At 35.5% G+C, this 25031-nt stretch overlaps 1 protein-coding gene across 5 annotated transcripts in view; it reads right to left on the reverse strand.

Moving 5' to 3' along the window:
• PDE4D (phosphodiesterase 4D) overlaps nt 1-25031 on the reverse strand; it is a 305421-nt gene that overhangs the window by 136168 nt on the left and 144222 nt on the right. The window contains exon 1 of one of the 5 annotated variants that reach the window (XM_080573436.1): nt 22415-23129. The exons of the other annotated variants lie outside the window; for them this stretch is intronic. Within the exon in view, the coding sequence (XP_080429562.1) occupies nt 22415-22479 (65 nt within the window). The 5' untranslated portion in view covers nt 22480-23129. Of the gene's footprint in view, nt 1-22414; nt 23130-25031 lie in introns of those variants that run through there. 5 annotated transcript variants of the gene reach the window in all.

The following is a 25031-nucleotide window of genomic DNA, read 5'->3' on the forward strand; positions in this document are numbered from 1 at the left end:
GCTGAGGCACCTCACCTGGACAGCCCTCATAATGAACAGTGGCAGAGAAAGCCCACAGTGAACCCTTTTCTAGGGTAGTTCAGTACAAAAGCCCTGGGTAGGGAAAGGCTCTGTAAGACAGGATATGACAGGCAGAGTGTGTTCTTAGACCTTGTATACATTAGTTATTGTGTATCCTGGAGATTTGTGTGTCCCAAATCAAAGCAGGGCAGTTTAAACTTTTGTTCTTAGATGTGATGGATTTATTTTGCATTGGTTATAGTTTATTTTATCAGGACAGACTATTTCAGCTACTGTGGAAATCATGCTACTATGACCCAATTCTTAAAAAAAAAAAAAAAATGCACAAAGATTCTTGAAATATTGTCATTAGAAAGCATTTTGGCTAAGGTAGACACCGATTCTATTATATTAATTTTACAGTTCTCAGTCAGAAAAGGCAGTGCAAGGAATAGATGAAGACAAAGACATAAGGCCCTTTTTCTCGAACAGAGATTATCTGTTAAGAACTGAATTTTCATTTATGTATTTTAGGGAGTTAAATTCTGCTTTAGCTTATAGACAAAATACATTCACTGTATTCACTGAATTAACTGTCTGTCCAAAGATTTGCTAATATGCCAAATTAATATTATAACTTCTTTGAGAAATACTGATTTTAGACACATTTTACATTAATTAATGAGAATGGAAAAACACTTTGATTATGTCTTTATGATTTCTCTTGGGCCTTTTTATTTCTTATTAATAAACTAAGCATTAAATTGAGACAACAGCTAACTGGAGTGCAGATGTTTAACAAGTTAACCTGCAGTATCAGAAAAAAAAAAAAAAGTAAAAATAAATCAGAGTACTTATAGAACTGAATGGTAGGTCTGAAGTTCATTTCTTATATTAATTCTCTGTCCAGGACTTTTCAAAACATTTCCTGTCTGACAGTGGTGCAGGAGTGATCGTATTTGTTTTTCACTTCCTACTTTTCTTTCTCCCTCCTCGCCCACACCTAGTAAAAACTAAAGAGTTGAGGAAAGGGCTGGGTGGTGGGAGGGTGGGGAAAGGGAGAGAAATATTTATGCTGACAGTTTAGAAGAAATATTGTATCACCACTCCAGAGTTGATGGAAATAAATACATATTATATATGATCTAACTCGTGTTTTTATTTTCTCTGTAGCAATGTTAACAAAAACTTTTACTTTTGTCACTTGCATATATGGTTAGTGAGTTGTAAGCAAATTATATAAATGGAACATATGATCTACATCTGAATTTTCTTTTACCACTGTAGATTTGAGAATTCAAGCCAACTACCTACTTGTGGCTTTGGATTCCCAGTTAAGTGATTCAGCAAGCAAGCCCTATGATTAACTCCATTTTTAGATACACTGTGGATAGATTTTCCAGTATCAAGACTGCAAGCAAAAGAAGAAAATGTATCACTTCATGAAATTTCCTTTCAGTAGCAGAACCTGGCTTTTTCTCTTGGCATACCTGTTCTGGGAAATTAATTTTAGAGTGTAACAAGGCTTAACGCTAATATTAAAAGCCCAGAGAAAAGGCTGATAGAACATGTTAGACAAAAAATACACTGAAGCAAAAAGATTTATAAGAATTAGTCTACTCAAACATGCTAGTAAAGGAATTCCAACTATCTGTTCAAGTTTCCATCTCACGATTTTCTAGGAAAAGAGACTTAGGAAATGTAGCCAAGCTCTCTAAAGAAACTGTTTTATGTTCTGTTATGAAGTTTCCAACCAAGGAGTTTCTTGTGATGACTATTCCTTATCTGGGGGGACTTTGCTTAGAATGGTCTTGTGATACTGAATTCAAGGCTTACTTCTCATGAAGTCACATCATTATTCTTAATTATATGCCAGTGCTCTGCGTATTTGGCACACAAGTCTTTAAAGGCTTTGCTGCACTTATTAAATCAATTTGCTTCTACTCAGCCACACTAGGACTCTTTTTATGATTTCTTTTATTCTTTCCTCAGGGATGACCACTCTTCACCCAGCAATCTTTATTCTCTGAACTTGGCTCTTGCAACTAAACACCTTCCTACTAATGTGATGCACAGAAACAAATCCCAGATTCTAGATACTGTTACACACTTTTGTTGCTTTGATGTTTCTCTGAAGCCAAAATACTTGTCTTATTGCAGCATAATAAAAATGCAAAGTAAAAAATGTGGGAGAAACAATATGTAACATAATTTCCAAGATATTTTGGGAATTGTTTAGGCTTAAACTTGTTTTAAATTGCTATGTTTTTATTTTGTTTTATTTATTTTTTTCTCTATAGTAATCCTACTAGGTCCATTTCCCCACTTTAAAGATAATAAAAAAAAAGGCCACCAACACATTAACAGTTTTCCCCAAGGCTTCTGGTGGTCAAAGTCTGAATTACGAAATATGCAGAGTACATTGAAGAATCAGAGTTCTTTCAGGATAATCTGAGGTAATGAAAGCTAAAAAAAAATCTATCTACTTAATCCTAGAAATGCAGTATCAGCAGGACTGATGGTTTTCCACTTTATTATTGTCATTGTTTAATTTACAGTCTACCATCACTATTCACTTAAACCATTCCTTATTTATGTCTGCTCTTATTTTCCTTTAGATACCTTTTCTCCAGGCTGTACATATTAAAGTGCCTTCAAACGTGTTTTAAAAAAATCACCTAATTTCTTCAAGAAATGCTCAAAAAACTCTTTTTCTTTCTGGGTTGAGTTTTGATCCATCCAACTATCCCCACTTCTTTTTCTGCAGCTCTACTTTCTGAGCCGAATCTGGACACTGGGATGCAAAACCAACCTGCACTGGGTGTGATAATATAGCATGTATTTAATGCTTTTCCCATTGTTATTAATTTTCTCTAATTTAAATGCATTGGAATGAAATCTCAGAGTATTTCAAAATATTGATCTAGCAAATTATTAAAACATGAAAACCATCCATTAAGCTTACTGACTAATCCTAAAATGCATCTCCCCTAAGATATTAGTGGAAAGTCTTTCCTTCAGGAAAACCTGGAATATAAATATGAATGTAATGTTATGTTTGAGAAGCTGGAAGCTGCCACCAAAGCAAAATCCAATGCACTGGAAGTGCTCAGCCCCGTTTCAGTGAATCCAGTCAGATGTCATTATGAGAATAAGCCAAACTGCTTTTACGTTTTTCCTCAGTTAGTTGTGTGATAAAAAGTACATATGAGAAGAGGCAGTTCCTCAGAAATAAAATATTTAAGTTAATATCCTGCAGTATTGCTGAAAGCACAGAGAATCCAGGAAATAGATACAAATTTTCCACAGGGCTAACACTACCAAGAATCTGGAAACTTCCTGAAAAAACTTCCAGAAAACCTTCATGTAGAGCCACAACAACAATAAACACTCAGTGAGGTCATGGTTACATGTACCCTGTGCTTAGTGTCAGGGATCTCTGGAAAAGAGTACCCTAGAGAGAAGATGACTGGAGAAAGATGTTGGAGTTGATCCTCACTCTTCCCAGTTCCTAGAGAATACCCTACAGATAGAGAGGTTCCAAAGCAGAGGAAAGTACAACCTTTGTGACAAAAAGTCACTTCCCTCAGCATCACCCAGCTCATAATTACTAAGTCTTTAGAACAATTGAGCTCAAGCTAACTTGTGCTCAAAAAATGTCTCTTCCAGAGAATGAATGAGGGCTGTGGACAGAAAGGATCAAATAGAAGAGAATAGCCCATTTGATTTCAGTATATATGTATATATGTACCTGAGGAGAACATTCACCATCAGCTCAGGACTGCAAATAAAGAAAGGGGGAAAGAAAATATATTTCTCAAATAGTATATATGTATAACATTAAAAAAAAATCTGGAACTTGTTTTATAAGATGTTTTAGTTACTCATATTTTACAGGAGAGATTAAGCCAATTAAGCCAAGTGTCTGCAATATATATATATATATATTTTTTTTTTTTTCTGATTCTGTGAACATCTTCATAAATTTCAAAAATTTATAAGCTTAGGCCAACCTTAACTCAGTCACCTCATATTTCTACGTTACAAAAATAAATAAATAAATAAACAAATAACGTGATACTATATATATATATTTTTTTAATAAACTCTTGCCTTGCTCAGGGTCTAAAGAGGACTCTGCGTAACAAGCCCCTGTTAGTGGGATTCTTGTCTCATTCAATGCATAAGGTTGGTACTGAGTGATGCAAAGGACTAGAGAAAGGTAAAAAGTGCTTTTATCATCAAGAAAGAGAAACAATATTTGCCCAAGCTGCAGAGCACCTGATACTGAACTAGCCACTCACACCAGCTTCACCATGTCACTAACTGCATATTTATCAGTCATGAGGTATCCACTCTGAAAGGCTGTTGCTTGAGTTGTATGCCATCATCATTTGCAAACACAAATGAATTCAGAACATCTCAGCAGCTACTGGACAGACCAAAGGTCCATCAGATGCACTGTTCTGTTTCCAGTAGTGGACAAAAATGAATGACAGTGGAAGAGGCTAAGAATGAGCCACGAGAGGTGATATGCACCCAGAGTACTCTCCCAGCCTGTTCTCTCACACTTTCATGCAAACTATGCTTTGAATATGTGAGTCATTATACGCAAGAAAATCAAAGAAATGAAGTCCTAGACATCTCATTTTGGATATACACTTTAGGAAATACTTTCACTTTAATCTCTGCGTTTCAATTCTCTTTATATTAAGTAAGGAGGATAACACTTCCTCATACTACATGTGTGATATGCAAATTAATTCGATCATGCCTGAGAAGCAGTAAGATATACTTATGAACACCATAGAAAAGCCAATGAAAACACTAACTGCTTTCCCTGTAAGGCTGAACAGCAGGTTGTCAATAAAGTATGTTACCATATAATGAGCTGCAACATAGGACAGAATATAGAATATCTCATTAACTGAGTTGCATTCATTCTGAGGACTCAAAGTAAAACCACAATGAAATCACGTAAGTAAAATCTTTACCAAAATATTTATGCACAACAGGATTAAATAAACATTCCTAAGTCAATCCTGCTGTTGGTATTTCCTTCTCTTTTGCTTGATTTTTGAACCATAATAACTTGCATACAAGGTTATAGTCTTTATGTTTCTACATAGCTGGAGAGATGTTTTCTTGCATGGCCTAATCTCTAAACTCTTGTCTACACCATTTTTTTTTTCTCCAGTTTTCTCTTCCAGCCTACTGTAACGCTATCAACAGCTACTACCAGTGAACCATCAGAGATTTCAGACTTCAAGTGCAATACTGCAGGTTTGCTTTCTAATGGTTAGTATCTAGATGAACAAATATGCATTTCATTTTGGTTACAATGCAAGTTTGATTAACCTCATCTTCTACGGACTTCAAGATCACTAGAACATCTCATTCATTATTTCTTAATGATTGACTAGTATTGTAATATTTCTTACTTAAATCCTTTGTACCCCTATATTTGTGTATGGGGTTTCACTTCCTGTAAGATACTTATTGTGCACAACTGTTGGATCAGAAAGCAAAAGTTATAAATACAGTGCTTTAACTGTTAACAAGATATAGAAATATTATGTGGTGTAAAATTACTACACATATTAAGCAACTCTAATTTGTTAAAATACCTGAATCAGCAGAAGTCTACAGGTTCTGAAAAACAATTCCCAAACTGATTTGGAGCAAGAAAAAAACAAAACACTAGCTGTTACAGTCTTCATGATGCCACACACACAGCTAAGCATGTCTCACAAAAGAAATGAGTCTTTCTCTTGAAGAATGTAGTAGTTAAAATGTCAGCTTACACGCTTTACATGAAACAAGGCATTTTTTTTTCCAGTATTAAACAAACTTGGGAACACATTTTCAGTGGGCTGAAATAGGAACTGAAAAAATACTTTTTTTTTTTAAACGTGAGTGATCCGATGAGCCAAAGCTGTTAAAAAATAAAATAAAATCACTATATGTTGCAAAATAAACTAGCATTCTCCTCAGAAAGTGAAGCCAATACTAAAATTTGTAACTCAGTCTGCCATGTACAGAAATACATTCCTACGAATCTATGAATACATACAAGGACAATTCAGGGTTTTCCTATCACTTATAAAATTATCTGTAAATGCAAGCCAATTTCAGAGAATGAATTCTGTACCCCAGCTCACATTAAGAAACTGGGAGGGAAACAGGTGTTTCTTACAGAGGTGCTTATCTACCAACCATACTCCCTGATGGAACTGCTTCTTCTGCTGCCACTCTCCATTAGGAAAAGCATGTTGCCTTTCATCACCCATCTTGGGACTCCACAAACCTTCCGACTAGTACTGAAGGGTTGTGTGTTTAAATTGTCAAAAGCAAAAAATAAATAAAATAAATTAAAAAAAAAAAGACAATCACATAAAGGCATCTATCATTAACGTACTTCCAGTTTTTGAGAAAAAATGTGAATGATTAATTTCACTTTGTGAAAAAAATAAAAAAAAATAAAAAAAAATCTGCTTGGCAATTTGATTCCAAAAGCCTATTTTCTTGATATTGTCATTACTAAAATTGGGACAGGGCATGCCATACTTGCTGGCGCCAAGGACGTGATCATATTACTCTGGAAACATTACAAAATGAGCAATGCAACAGCCAGAGAAGGAGAAATGCCAGCTTCTATCCCCAGTGGATTCAGCCAAATAAATAAAATAATAAATGCCAGCGTAACATTTCTTCCTTTGGAAAAATATGTCTCCAACTACTTTTCCCTGTGATCGGGTTATTTCACCCCGTGAAGTGTTCCCAGGAGAATTAATAATTTTGCCAAATAAAAAGTGTTTTTCAAGAAGTTCTGTTCAGCAAATGGCACAAAGCTACAAGCCCAAAGCTCTGGTAAGCCCATCACATGTGCACATGGCGTTATATGTCCTCCCAAGTTGACACAATTATACATGCACAATGTCATCATGCCTAGCCTATGATCCTGCAGCAGAATTTACAATGTCTTTGGCTCTTAAGGACAAATCTTAAGCAGAAGTGGAGCCCTCCTGGCAGCCAAGGGAGGGGCCGTGCTATTTTCCTCTATAAGCTATCAGGAAATTCTTTGTTTCATTCTTTTCTTTTGCAGGACTGAAGCAGGATAATAGAATACAAAAACACTTCTTGCACTAGATGAGTCATCCTGAGTGAATCACTTTATCCCCTTCTGTGCTTCCATTTTCCTACCTGCAAAATGGATACTTTGTACAGTTCTAAGAGATGGCCTTTAAAAAAATAAAAAATAAAAAAATTGCAAGGGCTAAAATTAATTTTATTGGGAATAGGAGGAAGGGCTCTGGAAATATCAAAAACATTGCTGTTTAAGAACCCATCAAAAGTGGATTTGGAGAAGAAATTTAGTTTTAACTGTTTTACTCACAGGAAATATTTGAAGGAATAGGAAGAATTTGAATGAAAGACATGCTTATTTACTTGTCTTGGTATTTTTACTTGAAAGACTCATCATTAAAAAGGGAGTGGAAGATGTTAGATTGGGTATTTCTGTAGTATTTGGAAGCAAACAGGGAATAGTGGTAAAAAAAATACATGAAAATGTGAAAACAAAAAAAAAAAAGAGAGAAAGAAAACCTCACAAAAAAAAGGATATCATAAGATGTTTTAAGAAAATAAATATTTTTAAAAAAAAAATTTTTTTGCTTCAGGCCAGAAGTTCGCTCTTTGGAAGTTCATGGTCCTGACTTTGCTCTTCATCAGGCCCAAACTCCTCCAAATCACCAGCTCTACCATGGAGTGGTCGCTGCAGCCCAGACTGCCTCCAGTCTTAACCTCCTTAATGAGCTCATCCACACTGGTGGGCACCAGGTCCAGTAGCACTTCTCCTTTGGTTGGTTTGTCTAGTACCTGGACCAGGACATTACTAGGAGGTAAGTCTGAAATGAGATACCACTCCTAGGCTGTACAGAGACAGTACAACAGCAAAGAGGTTCAGAATGCTAATCTCACAATTACTATTTACCAGGATTATTATGATAAAACATAACGTGATACAGAATATTCACACACCCAGAAAAATCAGCAGTCAAAGGTGGAAAGGACTGAATGTGTGTGGAGAGGTGAAAAGAAATACAACAAAGGATCCTTATCCTGAAAACCCATCAATATGTCAATCAAATAAAATTTTGTCTACTAATACTTTTCATAAAGGAATAAAGAAAAGAGATATGCCAACAAGCAAAAGTACATCCCAAGAGCTGACAGCCCATAGATTTTCTTCCCTGGTTAAAAGAACCATGTTGGACTTACTATTAACATTTTTATGTTATTATTGTATTTCAACAGTCTCTTCCAAGCAATTTTGAACTGGAAAATAACTTTTCACTTCATTTTGTCATTCTGGATTTCTAAATGTCAAGGAATATTTCAGTTAAAATAACATCTAACTTTGAAGCAAATTCCTCAATATTCCATGACTGCTATCTGAAGCAAGTTTGAGAAGGCAGAGAGACCAGATGGCTAATCTTAATGATAAAAGATTTACAGTGTTTTGCCTTCAGTTACAAGAATGATATTGGACTTCTCATTTCTAGTATCAGCAAGATAGTAAGAAAATAATGACTGGTTAGGATATTAATTGACTTTAGGTGAGTGATCAAAATGTTCTGAAGAACTACTAGAAACAGAAAAACACATGCTTCCCACCCATCTTTAACCATGTAATGATACTGATAGCATAAAAAAGAATTTATGTTTTACTATTGCATAATTCTGACAGTTGCAAATGCACAGTATCAGCAAAGTCATAAGGTCATTTTACTGACACAGGGGAGAATGCATTTCTGAGATGGCGAAGCTGCTTGGACAAGATTAAAAACTGTGATTGCTTTACAAAACTTTTCCTAGCTATTCATTTCCAGCTTTTTCCAAGAATGGAAATTCCAAGAAGAAAAATACATTGCTTCACATCTGCAAATGCCCAGCTTGCCAAAAATGCAAATGCAATCACTATCTATGAATCAAAGACAAATGATGGAACGGTTGATGAGTAAGGACTTAATGGAAAATTAGACCTCTAAAGCTGAAAGTCAGTTGCCTTTGGTAGGGCCTCATATGCCATGTTTGTAACAGCAAGCATGTAAGTTATAAACAGGATGGTACCAAGAGGAACATAGTGATAAGAGGTAAATCATTTTTATAGGCAATTGTGGTATTCAAGTCAGCACAAATGCTAAGATTTTATGAAGGCTGCCACCACTGCTACTACCAGAGGTTCAAGGAACGCTTCCTAACATCTTTCAAGATCAAATTTCTGGCCTTTAGGGAACGGAAAATAGATGTCAGTAACTAAGTCGCTAATCACAGCGTTACTAAGCATAAAAACAGTTCTTGTGCCAGTATCGACTGAGCCAGTTCTTTTTACGTTTCCTCAAATGTCCTGGACCCTACAAGGCATTGGACCCAAATGGTCATTTCAGTCCTACTGAAACATAGGCAAGCACGGGTCTTTCCTTAATAATATGGAAATCAAAACAGACTGCACTGAGGTGACTCATGAGATAACAGAGACATTAAACCAAAGACCAAAACACACATTGGCTTAGTAAGCATTTCCAAGGGGATACATCAGAAAATAAACTTCTGCAGACTAGGCTGGAAAGGGCAGAGGTTCAATATCGCTGAGCCAGCTAGCATCTTTTTCAGGCTCATTAAAGGAAGGGTAACTGAATAGTTTGCTTCAGAACTAACATAGAACAGGTTGAATTTTTAAAAAGCAATTAATTATGCAATTGTCTATCTACACTACAGCAAGTTTTGATACAGGGGTACGACTGATTTTGATCCATGCGTTGTCTTACCATGCCTTCCAAAAAATATTCTAACTTTTGGAAGATGAAAATTTTTGTTGTCTGCTTTGACATTTTTTGTTGTCTGTGTGTTTTTCTCTCCCCCCCCCCCCCACCCCCCCTCCTTTTTTTTTTTAATATATATAAATCTTTATAATCTTTATAATCTTTCATTGTACTCAAATATAGTGGATATATATATCACACCAATTTCCTGGTAAAATCCTGTGGTAACAGCCTGGTAAACAGACTCACTATCCTGAGGTTCCAAACCACTGACTTCTCTCTTTTGTGAAGCTTATCAGTATGTTTTGAACTTCTAGCAACTTGAGACAGACAACAGTATCAAATCAGGGGACACACACAATACAGAAGGGGAGAAGGTAACTGTAGTAAGCCCTTTGGATGGTGAGTATCTCCTAGACTTCAGGAGTAGCTGGCAAAATGGGACACTGAACAATGAGCAATAATATCAAACCTGTGCTTTTCAGTTTATTTACAGCGTAGTTTTTCTTGTGTCGCATGCTAGTGAGGGAGGAATACTGTATTTCAAATTTCATAAGTCTGTTCACTAAAGCACAAGGAAAAAACTGAAAATTATGAAAGGTGATATAAAAGTAGATTTACGATACTGAGTAATTAGTGGACAAAACAGCCAAAATGATCACTATACCAGACATAAACCAAAAAACAGCCAGAGTGACTCAAGCAGAATGTTTTCTCCCTGACCACACAAAAGACACATATCTAATATCTCATTATCTGATTTGTACAGAGGTTCATATTGTAGAATAGAGAACGAAAAGGAGTCAGGGAAACCTCACTGTTTTCCAATATGAAAAGCAACAAATCACAACAGTTTCTTACACACACCCAATTCCTCTTTTCAGCCACATTTTCTAAGAAAAGCATCAGCTCTAGTTTGACTTTTTCAGAATCTACAAAAAAACAAACAAACAAACAAAAAAAACAACAAATTGTGAAACAGTGGATATTAGAGGTATATAAATCCATGGAACTTAGAAAAGAAAGGAACAAGGGACAGAATATAGGCCAGGAAGGAAAGGAGATCCAAACCCAATTGTCTGGTGCTGTAAATAAGCATTTGCTGAATTCACAGTATAGAGTTTCTTCCATTTAAACCGACAGATTTGTTCAAATAAACAAGAAGCCAGAAATTGCCTGAGCAGAGTCTATTTGAAAAAGCAGATTGTATTGTATGAATTGTTTGACATCCATGTGGTTTAATGATTGTTAAGAGAAGAAAAGTAGGAAATTAAATAATTTTATAATTATAGGATATTTCAATTTCAGAATTCAATATCACTTTAAGACTATAGCAATCTAAAAGTGAAGGAGACATGAAGAAAATCTGAAATTTGTTTGGAAGCATTAGCAACATCTGCCTAAATGTCCATTTCAGCCTAGCTGCCTTGCTACAAACTGCTTTCAAGCCGCACTTTAACAAAGCATGCTCAAGTGGATCAGTACTTTGTATATTTTTAATTTCTTTCACATCACTGGACATGCTTACAAGAAACCTTACATTACAAGAGAAGTATGTGGAAAATGCCCGTTTTTTCAGTGTAAGTTAGGCCTTACGGGCCTTAGTTCCATTTTCAGTCTGAAAGGATGCATGTTTTTTGTTTCTTTTTTTTTTTTTTTTTTAACCCTATCCATTATTGACGTTCTTAGGGTAATTTTGTGCAGGTTTCTGTTTGATATTCAAAGAAGTAGGTAATACCAGCAAAAAAAAAGCTACTTATACGGCCTATACTACTGAAAAATGTCTACTGATGAGTATAACCAGAACAGCTACCAGCAGATATATTCATTCTACTGTTATTCTTTTGTTTCTTGGCATTTTCATTTGTCAGAAATTTTCATAAATGAACACGCAGAATTTTACCATTATTGAATCTGTCAGGCTGTCTGTTGCCTAACATTCTTACAGCAAGTTCAGGCCTTCTGACTTTTAAATATTTAATTCATCATATTTCATTCTACAAGCCAGGGATACACCTGTCAACAATTTATGATGCAGTTTCAGACATAACAGACTAAGAATGATGAAAAACTGTAGACAGGAATTGGACAAGATCTTTCTAGCATTTGAGAAATGGAATTTCAGCCTATCGGACATCCTTCCTCTGCATTTCCTTTTTCCTATCTACATGAAACCCCATCAGATAAAGGTCTTATCACACCATCTTTATACAAACGATGAGAAATAAATACACACATGAATCAAAAATGAGAAGTAAATAAACAAAACAAAAAGATGTGTTTTGTTCTCTAAAACATTGCTAGCACCACTTGGAGAAACTTGAAGAATGTTTAGTTTAATTACGTGGGGAAGATTTACAGCATCAATTTTCACAGGCATCCAAGTGCGGAAGTGAGTTTCCCTAGAGAGTGACTGGGAGATGGCCCAGTGGACAGCTGGAAGGACCTTCCTGTGTTAGTATGGCACTCCAGATTTTCTGAACAGCCCTCTGGATGTACATCTTTTTTTGTATTGTCTGTTAAATCATGGGTGACAATTTGTGCGTCTAACTTACAGTTTAAGCGTATCTCCACTGCTGCAGATGTATTTTATACCTAGCAGTACATGGGCAGCTTGGCAATGGGAGCATGTGTGACTTCTATACCTGTTGGGGGTAACGGTGCCTGGGACCAAACTGCATGGTCCATCTGGGCTTCAGTGGAGGAATGAAGCTCCAGGAAGGTAGTATCATCCCTACTTAGGTCAGATCTCCAATTCTTATGGTTCTTGTCCACATGGAGATTTTCGTATGCAGACTGTGAATTTGAATATAATAAGACAAAATTGTTTCTTTACTTTTCCTTTTGTGTATTCAACAAAAAGTGCACTAGAATGTGGGATTGACTTTTGAATAGTGATATTTTTTTAAAAAATAGATCTTTTTCTGACCTAATTTTTAAACCTTTGGATTCAAATGTACAACCTTTTCTATCATCAAGTCACATATTTTGAAATATGAGAACTGAATTGCTCAAGACTGTAAGACTTGATTTTGTACAAAAATGTCTGGAGCTATGCCAAGTGGAAAATAATAGAAGTAGATAGATTTTTATGAATGAAAAAGGCTTAACTGAAACAAAAGTTATGACGGGGAGAAGAAAATAATATTTACACATACAATTTAATTCAAACAAAACAGGATGGTGTCAGATGGTAGTAATAATATTACAAATTGTTAAGACAAAAGGTGTCAATAATTGGAAGTGTGATTCATTTCATTCGGTCATATACACTATAGGCAATACAGGCTTTATAACACTGGCTTTTCACATGAAATTGAAGAAACAATTTCTGAGGGCTAAATTGTATTTTTGGCACAACTGGAGTGCTTGGAAAAACTGAGATACAAAACCAAAACTATACTATATACATATGTCATACTATATAACATATACTATATGCTGTTTATAGATCCATACACATTCACAAAAGCACATTTGTCAAAATTTACAGGCATCACATATCTGAAGTACAAAAAAAACTAAAAGGATTTACCTGTTATTAAAATAAATTCACTTAATTTCCCAATGTGTAGTACTTTAATAATCACTGTTCAAGTATCTAGTGATGTACATGTTAATTAAACAGAATTTTAAGCGAAACCTGTATTAGGAAAGATCCCTAAGATTCTCCGTTACAAAACATAACGTATCAAATCTCTTCTCTTTTTCAGATAACCATCTCTAGTAATTTAAATCTTGTTCTTGATCTTTTGACTGGCACCACTGGCAGGCTTCACTGCTCTTTTATTACATTTTATTTGTTATTTCTCAGAGTATAGTAGATGTTTTTTATAGCATCTGAATATAGATGCTATAACATAACGCTATAGATACTGAAATCTACAGCTCAAAAGCAAGGCATTTACAACATAACTAGATTTGTGATACAGTAATAAGTGTAATAAACAGCATAGGAGAGGTTGAGCAAAGAAGGATGAAAGCTGCAATAACAATTCTGCAATTGCTCAGTTTTAGGTGTATAAATACATATTTCATATCAGATTTTGAAGGCAAAAACTAAAATAATGTATTTTTCATGAAATTATAGTAAAATTAGGAAAATAATGGTTTTGTTGCAGCCTCACAAAGGCAAATTTTCTCAACATTCAAATTAGGAGGGTTATTTCAAACTCAATTAGATTTCAAGGTAAATAAGGAGGATAAAAGGTATGCAAAAGAAAATGGGGAAATAAAAGTAAACTCAACCTGAGGAGATGGACCCTAAATAGTAAGGCAAATACATAAAAGTATGACAAGAGGAATATAGGTGCTGGCTAAGTCAATGAAACATTCAGTTTCAAATGACAGCACTGCATACGTGCTTCGCGTCATTACGTACATAAATTTCTGAGGCAATAAAGATGATGATGAACAGAAAGTTCTAAGAAGGAAGATGATCTTATCTAGAGGACGCTTCAGCACAGCAGCTAAGTTAGTTTAGTAATGATTGGCTGTTTTTTCTATATATTACTCTTGGAATGAATTTCCTAAAAGGGCTTGCTGTTATCTGCCCTGATGTTTGTGTGGGTGAATGCTGGCAGCAGTTATGAGATGCAGGACAGAACACCACACAGATTTAATCACTGGGGTTTAGAAGGCAACATCATCTACCCAGCAGAGCTGGCACCACTGTGCCAGTTTTGGCCATAAGATATAGTGCATTCTACAAATGTAGCATCGATAGCCTTTTTGTTTTGAAATGTGTTGTGGCTCAAAGGAAAATACAGCTTGAATCCTACTGGACTAGATTTGTATATACTTCTTTTCCAACTTTTTTTTTTTTTTTTTTATCTCCAAGAGAATTATAGAGCTATTTGTAGAGCTTCATATAATTACACATAGAAATTTCTTCACAATTGACATTTGAAGAATATCATCTCACTGAAACTTCTTACATGAAAGTTACTGATACTGTTAAAGAAATTTGAGGATAAATTTCAAAATCATCCAAATTTTTCTTTATCCAAGTAAAACCTTTTTTTTTTTTATTTTTCTAGCTTGACATGATTTTTAATTTTAATAGTTGATTTGAATACAAATTTTAAATGGCTGAATTGACATAAAGCATGATAAAATTACTGAAATTATTTTTTTCAGCTGATCTGCCCTGAATTTATTTTGAGATCTTTGACAAAAATACAGTTTTTTATAATTCTCAAGCAATCTTCTTCCTTTTTTCAATGTTTAACTCTTTCACAGAACAGGAAAAGTCTTTCTTAAATATCTATACCCCAAAGTATTTTTAACTCAGTGCTTGAGGTTTTGAGTTTATTACTATGAGAGTAATGTAAAATAGCACCATTAGGTGCTGGTATACAACCAGAAAAGAAATGGAGAAGCAAATTTAAGACATCAGTTCCTCTCTGTACTTCCTGAATACTAGAAAGAAAGGTTAGATGAGCAAAATCCATTTCTGCAGCTTAGCTTCTAAACTATACACTGTTCTTCTTTTTATATATAACCTATATGAAAATGTTTCATAATTTTTGATGAAAGAATAAATATTTAAAATACTGTATCATACTGTAGCCATGCACCTATTTACACAATACATGCACACCTCTTCACAGGATCACTAACCTCAACACTCAAAGGAGTGCAGAAATCTAGTTACATTATGTCTTTAGTATCATGGTTTATGAAACATGCTTTATTGCATATTAGCCTGAATTAAAACCCATCAGAGCTGAAATCTGATGGGAATCACAGTAACAAGGTTAAGTCATTTGTGCTGTCATCAGAAATGATGACGTTACTGTTCAGTGAATTAACGTATATGAAGTGACTAGATTTTGAGCACAAGATTCTTTGAATATTACTTTCATTTTCATTGCTGTGTTCTAACACATTATATTCCATACTGAACTTCTGTTTTGTACAAATACTTTCCTTATATCATAAAATAATGCTACAGTTACTAAATATTGTGTATTCATCATAAGCTAAATTAATTTCATTAGAAAGAATTAATATGGTTAAATATGCACATTGCAAATACCCCTATGCAAGTTAGATTCCATTTATATGTATTACTTATATCCAGAGGAGGTTTCATTGATAAAATTAGTGGCATCAAAAGCACATCTCCTTCTGAGGCAGGCATCTAAAATAGATGATATGCTATACCCTGAGAGCAAATATTTCTCTCCACTGAGAGTGTGAGGTTACAAGTTCAGGTATAGACACGTCAGACATCTACCTTTCATTGAGCTGAATCTGGTCTGTTACATCTTACAATGAAATTGTGCTTCTCAGGGAATTGCGTTGGAAGAAATATGTCCCTCATCTTGGAAAAAAATGCAGCCAACTAGTTCAACCATGTGTAATGGAAGGGAATAAAAGGGACTGTACTTCTATCTAGGCACTTCAATATTGATCCAGATTTGAGCATTTGGGCTACCTCTTGTCCTCAGTTGAACGAGCTGTAAATAAGCTTTGGTCATCCAAGTTGAGCTACCCATGAAGCTTGCTACACTCTCCCTTGTGCAATGCTAGGGATGGAAACCAAAGTGCCTCATCCCCATTGGCCTCATGACCTGGTGAAATTTGAACCCATAACCTGATAATCTACATATGTGCACAGGGAAAAGGCGTGAGAACAAACTGTGCTGTAAAGATGGGACCTTGTCTCCATGAAAATTGAGAGTGGATTATTTGGACACTGAAAAGAATGGCAGAAAACTAAATCATGTGCTTGCATGCAGTGAGATAAGAACATTATGTATGTGTTTTTTTTTTTTTTCCTGGAGAAATTGATGTAGCTTGAAAGACTGCATTTCTGAGGAAGCGCCCTTTCTTTGCTGGAGTCAAACTGCCATTTGCTGTCTGGCAAGTCTCACAATACTTTTTGTTTGTTTGAAAAATAATAATATTATTTCAAGACAGCAGTTCTTATCACATTCATGTTAAAGTAATTGAATTTTATGTTGGCAAGGCTAATGCTTCTGCTGTAGAAAAATTCAGAGATGAGACCATGCCTAAAGTTTGTATTGGCAAGAACAAACAGGGAAATGGTTCTATAAGATCACTGAGTCAATTTGCAGTGGCAGAAAAAAGGTAACTATACTGGGTATCGTCTTAAAGGGTACTTAGGAAAAAAAACAGAGAATTTTGTCACTGGATAAAAACCTTGGCGTGCACATGTCTTGCGTAATGTCCCAGTCTGGTCTCTCTGTTCCAAGGACACAGTGGTGTTTGAGGAAATATAAAGATTGGCAGCTAAAATGACCAACGAATGGAGCTGCAGCCTTATTAGGAAAGTCTAAGAAGGCTATAACCCTTCAGTTTTGACAGAAAAAAGTCTAGAAAGTTATGATTTAGCTTTACAAATAATGCAGTTGGTGGATAAAGTGAATGCAGTATCCTTCATCAAATGCCATAATGACAAAACTAAGGGACGCTTTTTGAAACTAGTAGGATGTAGGATGCCTGCTGGAAGCACAATAAAAAAGTACTTTCTGACTTGGCTGGTACGGTTGTCAGAAGACTGTGGAGGAAGACAGTACTAGCAAATTCAAAAAGGTTAGACAAATCTGTGGGCAGCAGGTCCTTAGATGGGCTCTCAAGGAAACAGGCAAGGATGAACCCAATAGCATCCCTAATACAATGGTAGAAATTGGACAGGCCTTCATGTTCTGTCGCCACTGCTGAAGAAAGAATACTAGGCTACGACTACTTTCACTAGAAAAAATAGTATTTCTTCCTATTGTATTGAGAGTATAACTTTAACACTCCACAATCTGGAAGACAGTAAAATACTGGCTGTGCAGTGTTCCTCATTAGCACTGACACTGGGAGAATAAAGAAGAGCACATATATCACCACAAATTTCTAGGGCCTTTGTGATTTGGGATCCACACTGCTTATGAAGGCCTATTTTGCCAAATGAATTCAGCTATGAATTCCACCAAAGTCAAACTTCATGCAGAAAAGGTCATTTTTAGCTTGCAAGCTTTGTTCAGCTTTTACAAATCCCCTAATTCTGCATGCCACATTTAGTACTTCAGCATCCCCATGAGTTTGGACACTGTGTAGCTTGCTTTGAGCTTTCCAAATGGACTGTATTCAACCTCTTCAGCTACTAAATGCATAATTGAAAATTACGTGAGCTCCCAACCCTCTTTTGTTCAAGAGTGGTTTCATAAGCTAAGGTAACAGGAGACAGGTAATATCAACAACAATGATAACAGGCACCCACCTCCCACAAACAAACATAACACTGGAGAGGAAAAAAAAAATAAATTATTCAATCCAGGAATACAAACTCCTGATTTCTTCAGCAGTCTAGTGGTGTGCATACTGTCAATATAATTCACAGTTACATTTATATACTGTTCTCTGCCCTGTAGACAAATATTCTTTCAGGAATATTTTTTGCTGTTGATTTTCCCAGGACTGGGATTCCTAGTCTGAAAGTCATCAGTTACTTCAAATAGAGGCCTGATGCCAATAACCTAGAGTTATACAACTCATACAATGGCATTTATTATATATTTTTATCACCTTCATACTGGCAATAGGCTTGCTAGCACCAAGTGATTAACAAGTATTTAAACTGCTTGGGGCTACTCGGTCTCTAAACAGTGTGATACAGCCACTGCTTCCTCGTGTCAAATGACTGGGTTCCAAAAGACTGGGGTATGATCGTAGCAGAGTTCTACTTTGTGCAATGTTTAGATTGGGAAGTCACTGTGGCTACCTCAGGTCACCACAGCTGGATCTCATCCCAACATTTTGCACTAGTTCTTCTGCCCCAGAAACAACACTATCCACTGAGGTCAGGCCACAAGTGTTTTCTTGTCCCTATTCAATAAAAGTTTTTTTAGAATTCCTATTGTGATCTACATGTTAAGGGTAAAAGCAGAAAAAGTTCATCAAATACATCAGTTTTATCCCACTTACCCACAAATATGTTACAGACTGAGAAAGTTATACCTCACAACATCCTTCAGATATTTTCAGTCTTCCAAACTTCCTGATATCACTAACAGTATTACCCACTTCTGGCATTAAATAAGAACAGATATATTGTTCTACGGAATAACACAAATTGAATCAGTGAAGGCCTCTGCTTTGAGGGCAGCAGGGAGACTGGTATGTGCCCTTTGCAGATCATCCAACCGTAAGTTCCAAAAAACAGCAAAGCATGAATTGGCATATATTATAAAAAATAAATAAAGACAGGAGAAGGCCAATCCACAAAGTAAACAGATAGCTACCAGTCCAGACTCACCAGGTATGTTGCAGAAAGGATTGTGGCAAAATGCTGAGACTTATTAGATCTTCGGACTAATTATCATGAAAAAATAAAGAAGTTCTAATATCTTTTCAGCTGCATGTTTTCCAGCACATATTCCAACAGTTTTGCTGTTGTCCAAAAACCCTGGCTACTTGCTTGACTTTCTCTTAGTTCCTTTCTTAAGCTTTCAAAACTGTATTTCAGTTCTTCCAAAATCATATATTTGACACATTCAAACTTTTGATTCATTAAAAAACAAAACAAAAAGAACAAAACAAAAAGAAAACAAACAAAAAACAGAAAGCGCATTTCTGTGGAAAACATTCTTATTCCACTGCTGCTATCCTCTTCAGTGGCACATAGTCAAGAAAACAGTCATATTCTTATTTTAGTATGTATACTGCTCTCTCAATCAACATTTTGCATTAAAGAAAATTTGCTTATTACTTTGTTATTTCTTCCCAGGAACAGCAAGACAAATTAATTTTCTGCTACTGAAAAGTCTGTACAACCATTTTTCTATTCCAGACTGTTATCTAAAAATGTTCTGATTCACAACCACACTTCACAATCACATCTTGAAGTTATGAATCAGTGGCAGAATTAAGTTACATTAAATTGATAGGTATTAATTCTTAAATAAGTCACCTTCCTCATTATTTTGCATAAAAACAACCATCTGCTTTTAATTCTGTCATTATAATAACAGATGAAATTTTCCCAGGTGTTTCAGGAACAGGTTTGCCTACAGACCCTTCTACCACGTTAAGCAGCAGCCAACCCCAACTGAGCTAACTTGCAAGGGGAAACACCAGCACAGCTCTCCAGCTGGGATCACCTGTGACACCTCTGAGCTGGCTGGTGTACCCGCTAAGAGTGGGTGATACCATTTGGATGCTTTGTAATGCTGCTGCTGAAAATAACATGATTTTACCATATACATGTTGGGAGCCTGGATTCTGTTCTTCATGAGAAATTGCCACACGCAAATATCCTGGGACCATTTCTATCAAACACTTGCAGGAGGGATATTCATACTTCAGTACAACCTTATGACTGTCCTGTGCTCCTGGGAACCAAAAAGCTCGCTGCAACTTTAGTTTCTTTTTACAATCTCCCATCTTCTCTTTACTACAGCTCTTCCCTCCTCCTCCGGCCCAGAGCAGGATTGTTGTGAAATGTTAATAGATAAAGAAAATGATGTGCTGTATCTCTCCCTGCCTCCCAGCCCAAATATCCATCAGTGCTGCTGACTTTATCACATTATTTATTGTTAAGCATTTTGGTATTGTTTAATATTACATCAAGATTGTTCTGATGGTATTCTGCCTCACCAAATGTGAGGGAATGGCACTGACCCATGGAGCCAAACCCACAGGCTCTGAAATCTGGTAATTAAGAACCCCAAGGCACCTCATGGAGGTAATTTGGAAATCAGGCATGCTCAGATCCACTATATAGGTTCCTCAGCTGGAGGTGGCTGGGGTGTGGTTGGGCTGTAGCTAGTGGTGAGCTTAGGTGTGGAGGAGCTGGTGGTGGGGGGTTCCCTGTCCTCTCATTTCTCTTGGTTTCCCACTTGGGCAGGGCTGGCCTGGCTCAGTTGCACATAAAGAACAGAATGTGCCTCATCTAGACAGCTCCCAAGGATCTCCCTGTGAGCCACATCCTGAGCTCAGGTAATGTTTCCAAACTGCACGGTAGGAGATGACTCTCAACTCACAGCTAGCAGAAAATGGAATCTTCCATTGATCCACCAGATCAATGCACTAACTGAAAGCGTTGGCAGAAAAAGGGACACAGGTAGCTGTTTTAAACCATAATTGGTGGTCATACCAGACTGCATATATCAGCTCAGGTTTTTTTTTCTTTTTCACAACCTAATGGAAGCTGTCAAAAAAGATAAAATTGACAGGAAGATGAAATAATCAGAAGGATACCATTTCATTTGCATATCTTTACATAATAATTAAGGCATGCATGTTTTAGCTCACTACCTTGGAGACACATAATCTATTATAGCACTTCCAGGTGTTATTGTTTTAGTAGCATGCAGTGTAACACTTCAGTGATATATAATTCACCAACTTTTTATTATTACTTTACTGCATTTTAATAAAGATAAAGAGCCGCTGTTTATTGCAGTCATTTCAGCAGAACTCTTCCAGCTTCTGAAATCAACTGAGACTACTATTTAGTTAGAGTACTGCAGTTAGTTTTCTTTTACTATAAGATGTTCTTAGTTAAAGGACAACTGGAAAAAATTACTTGCTTTAATGATAGTAATGACATGACTTGGAATGACTTAATTCAATACTATTTGAAACATAAAGATTTGAATAGGCTAATGGAACGTTAGCCTACTAACTGGACATATTAGCTCATATTCAATTATGTTAACTTGATATATTTGCTCACAAAAAAAATTAGTTACTATTCTATCCCACAGTCACATCAGCCATTTATTTCTAAGCAAAGGCTATATTTTAAAGTACATCATTTTATATATCAGTTATATAGTCCCGAACAATTAGTTTATTATTTTATTTATATAAATGACAGTGTTTTTATTAAAAAAAAAAAAGTAGAAGAAAAAATGTGGGAGATATTAACAGAGAACTTTGAATTTATTTATTTATTATACCTAATAGAAAATTGTCCTGTTTGTCTCTAACAAGCTATAGAAAGCAGAAGTTTCTCCAAGAAAAAAAATAAACACTGAGCTTTAAAAACTACTAACTGAAAAATTAGCAAGAGTCATACACACAGATCACTTTTACAATCTGTTTCTACTCCTCCAAGCATCTGAGTGCAGGGCAAATGCATCAAATGTAACACAACACAGTCTCACTCATGCCACTGTGAAGTCTGTCTCCTCCCAGAACACTTTTCTCTACAGTCAGTCTATTTATGCAACAAAGCGACATGTAAGCATCCTAAAATAGCTCATGCAAACTATAGCTCTGTTTTAACATCCAGCCTCCAGAACTGCAAGCTGTATATAATAAGCTTGTTGCTGAAGTAAATCTACTGAAGATTTTTAGAAAGCATCTGTAAGTGCAAGTACTGAATCTGATTACTAAACGGAAAAAACTTACGTAATGCCTCTCATTAAAAAATACTACACACAGCGTAATGTACAGGAAAAAAAATACAGAATTTTGTTTCTTACTTTTAATTGTGAAACAGCCAAACAACTTCAATAACCATGCAAAACCTATCAAATCAAAGTTAAACCCTGTGACTTTCTTGGGACATGTTTATGTGTCGTTATAGGAAGGGAAACTTGAAAGAAAAAAGCCAAACACGTTACCACATTGCATCGGCAGTCCTTAAGGAGCTGGTAGATCGGGATCTTGGCTTCATAACAATGCTCATTTTGAAAAAATTCCTCCAGTCTTCCTAGCACTCAAACATCAGTTTTCCTTATAAAGCTCAAAGTACTCCATTTCAAAGTGTCTTTCAAAACCTTCTTTAAAAAAAAAAAAAAAAAAAAATCCTTCAAATGCTTTTCCTGTAATAATCCAGGCTCTGGAGGAAGAATTCTAACACGCTGCAACTCCTTCCCTTTTTACACTGAATTTACTCTAGCACTGTGCTGTTCGGAAATGACAGTGCTTTTCTCTTCTGCCTTGTATTGCCCTGGGAGGAACTAGTCTATTTTGAATCTATTCTCCCTGTAGGTCACATGGGAACCAAGGCAGCTGAAAAGAGTCTCTATCTCTTTCTTGCAGGCTGATAACAACAGGTTTAAAGGTCAATCATATTTAAAAAAAAAAAAAAAGGAAAAAAAAAAAAACAATGAAAACAATGTTGATGGACAAAGAATGAAAGGAAAAGACGAATGTAAGGTACAGTAACATTAGCGACCTCATAGGGAATTTCCATTTAGAGACTTCCTAGATAAATTACTCTTTGTGGAGTAAAGAAAGGAACAAAGATCTTACGTTCCAAGCTAACTAAGGTCTTACCTAGAAATGTAATTCTTCCTTTTCCTTTTCTCCTAACCCTTGCCTCTACTAGGTACTGTGAATAAGTACTATTGTTTAACTTCACAAACCAGAAAGCATTCCCTCTTTGAAAGAAATTCAAAACACTGTGGGGAAGTTCAGTAAAAATAAAATTCCTTGTTGACTGTTAAAGTCAAACACACATACAGACAGCTATTGTTATAAACCGGTGAAGGACAAAATACCTCAGCTAAAGAACTCTAACATGACGTCCTCTGTCCCATGCTGCAGAAAGAGATTTTTGCGTGTTTTAATACGTACATTAACAGTTATGCATTTCAAACAACTGAACTTGCATTTATAATTTCTAGACAAAAACTTATCATACAAGCTTTGAGAGCAAATTCCTTTTAGGAAATATAAGTCTAATTTGACAATTTTAGTGTTAAAAGAGGTAAAATATACATGTAGAGAACTGGGTAGTGAATATACAAGTTATGCATTTTGAATTTCCTCTAAAACTTTTTATAATTTTTTTTTAAACTGAGAGTAATTGCTCAACAAGTGGTTACAAGCATAATAGCGATTTTTTGTACAATGTTACAAGTGCTGTAGCATATTACTTTTGACTAAAGCTTGATTAATAAAAAAAATGCAGTAAAAATGTTATTTCTAAAAGGTATACAGATTTGACAAATAGAAGGAAAACATGATGAACAGGTTCTGCACTAAAATACAAAACCATTCATCAAATAAAAATGTGCATAAAGTGTGTAAAGCTTTCTGGAACCTTTGCACTTTATAACAGTGCAATAAAATGCATTACAAACTACACTGTGTATCAACAAGAAAGATCCTAACTGCCCTGGAGGCTTGTGCCATTCATTTGCATATAAAGTGCTCCACAGCAGCAAAAGGAATGTTAATAAGGTTTCACGCTAAGCATTCTGTTCTTCATGTTTTCTGGCATCTATCTTTCAAATACCATCTACTGGTTAATACAAGACATTTTGTAAGAGTTCTGTGAAATCATAAAAGTTAACCTCAAAGAATGGAAAAAACATCTGTGATAAATTTAGCTCAAAGGGTCATGCAGTCATGGGACCTTTAGTAACAGTTGAGTCTGTCACTGTGTGCAGGTTACAGGTCTGTAATAGTGGAGTTAAATGTTGTTTAACATGGACTCACCATGTTGTGAAACTTTTTTATTCTTTAAACAGATAGGAAACAGATAAGAAAACCAAAATCAGTATGAAATTGAGGTGATGGGCTATTACAGAATAGATGGTCATTTTAAAGCCTTTTTTAAAGTTTGCCTTATTTATTATTTATTGTTTATTATTATTTTTTGTTGATAAATATCAACATTATTCCCATATCAATGAAGGAATGCAAAATAAATAAACAGATCCAATAATTTCTAATGGATTAAAAAATTTCACAGTACTATCCAGTACTATACTGGAATGGAATATTCAAGGATTACTTCCGCTGAACAATGAAGTATGAATCTCAGGATGGTTTGCTGTCAAAAGTGTATCAATCCAGATGCTACCATCTACTTACAGTTAATAAATATATAAGCATAAATACACTACCGTATATTTATATACTAAATATTGCTATATTTTATAAATGAACTATAGTTATAGGTATTTATATTTAAGCTAATATTTTGTCAATGCACCACCCAAAAATGCCTGCTGGAGATGCAGATCAGCAATGAAGGTAAAACACAATAAAAACCTGTTGCTAATTTGCTTTCTGTTTTGGTCCCTTTCATTGGCTCCATAGAAATAAAGTTCAGCCCTCTAAGTACCTTTTCACTAAAATTCCAAAACTGACCTAGGTACAGATAAAAAAACATAGATACACATCTACTTTAGGTCCATTTAGGTCTTGGTACAGGGTTAAATAACATAAACTCAATCGTGAGAAATTGAGAGACAAATTAAGAGAGTAAAGCGATATATAGCCATT

The sequence above is a fragment of the Anser brachyrhynchus genome (genome assembly GCF_964034855.1).
Source record: "Anser brachyrhynchus genome assembly, chromosome: Z".
Classification (NCBI taxonomy): domain Eukaryota; kingdom Metazoa; phylum Chordata; class Aves; order Anseriformes; family Anatidae; genus Anser; species Anser brachyrhynchus.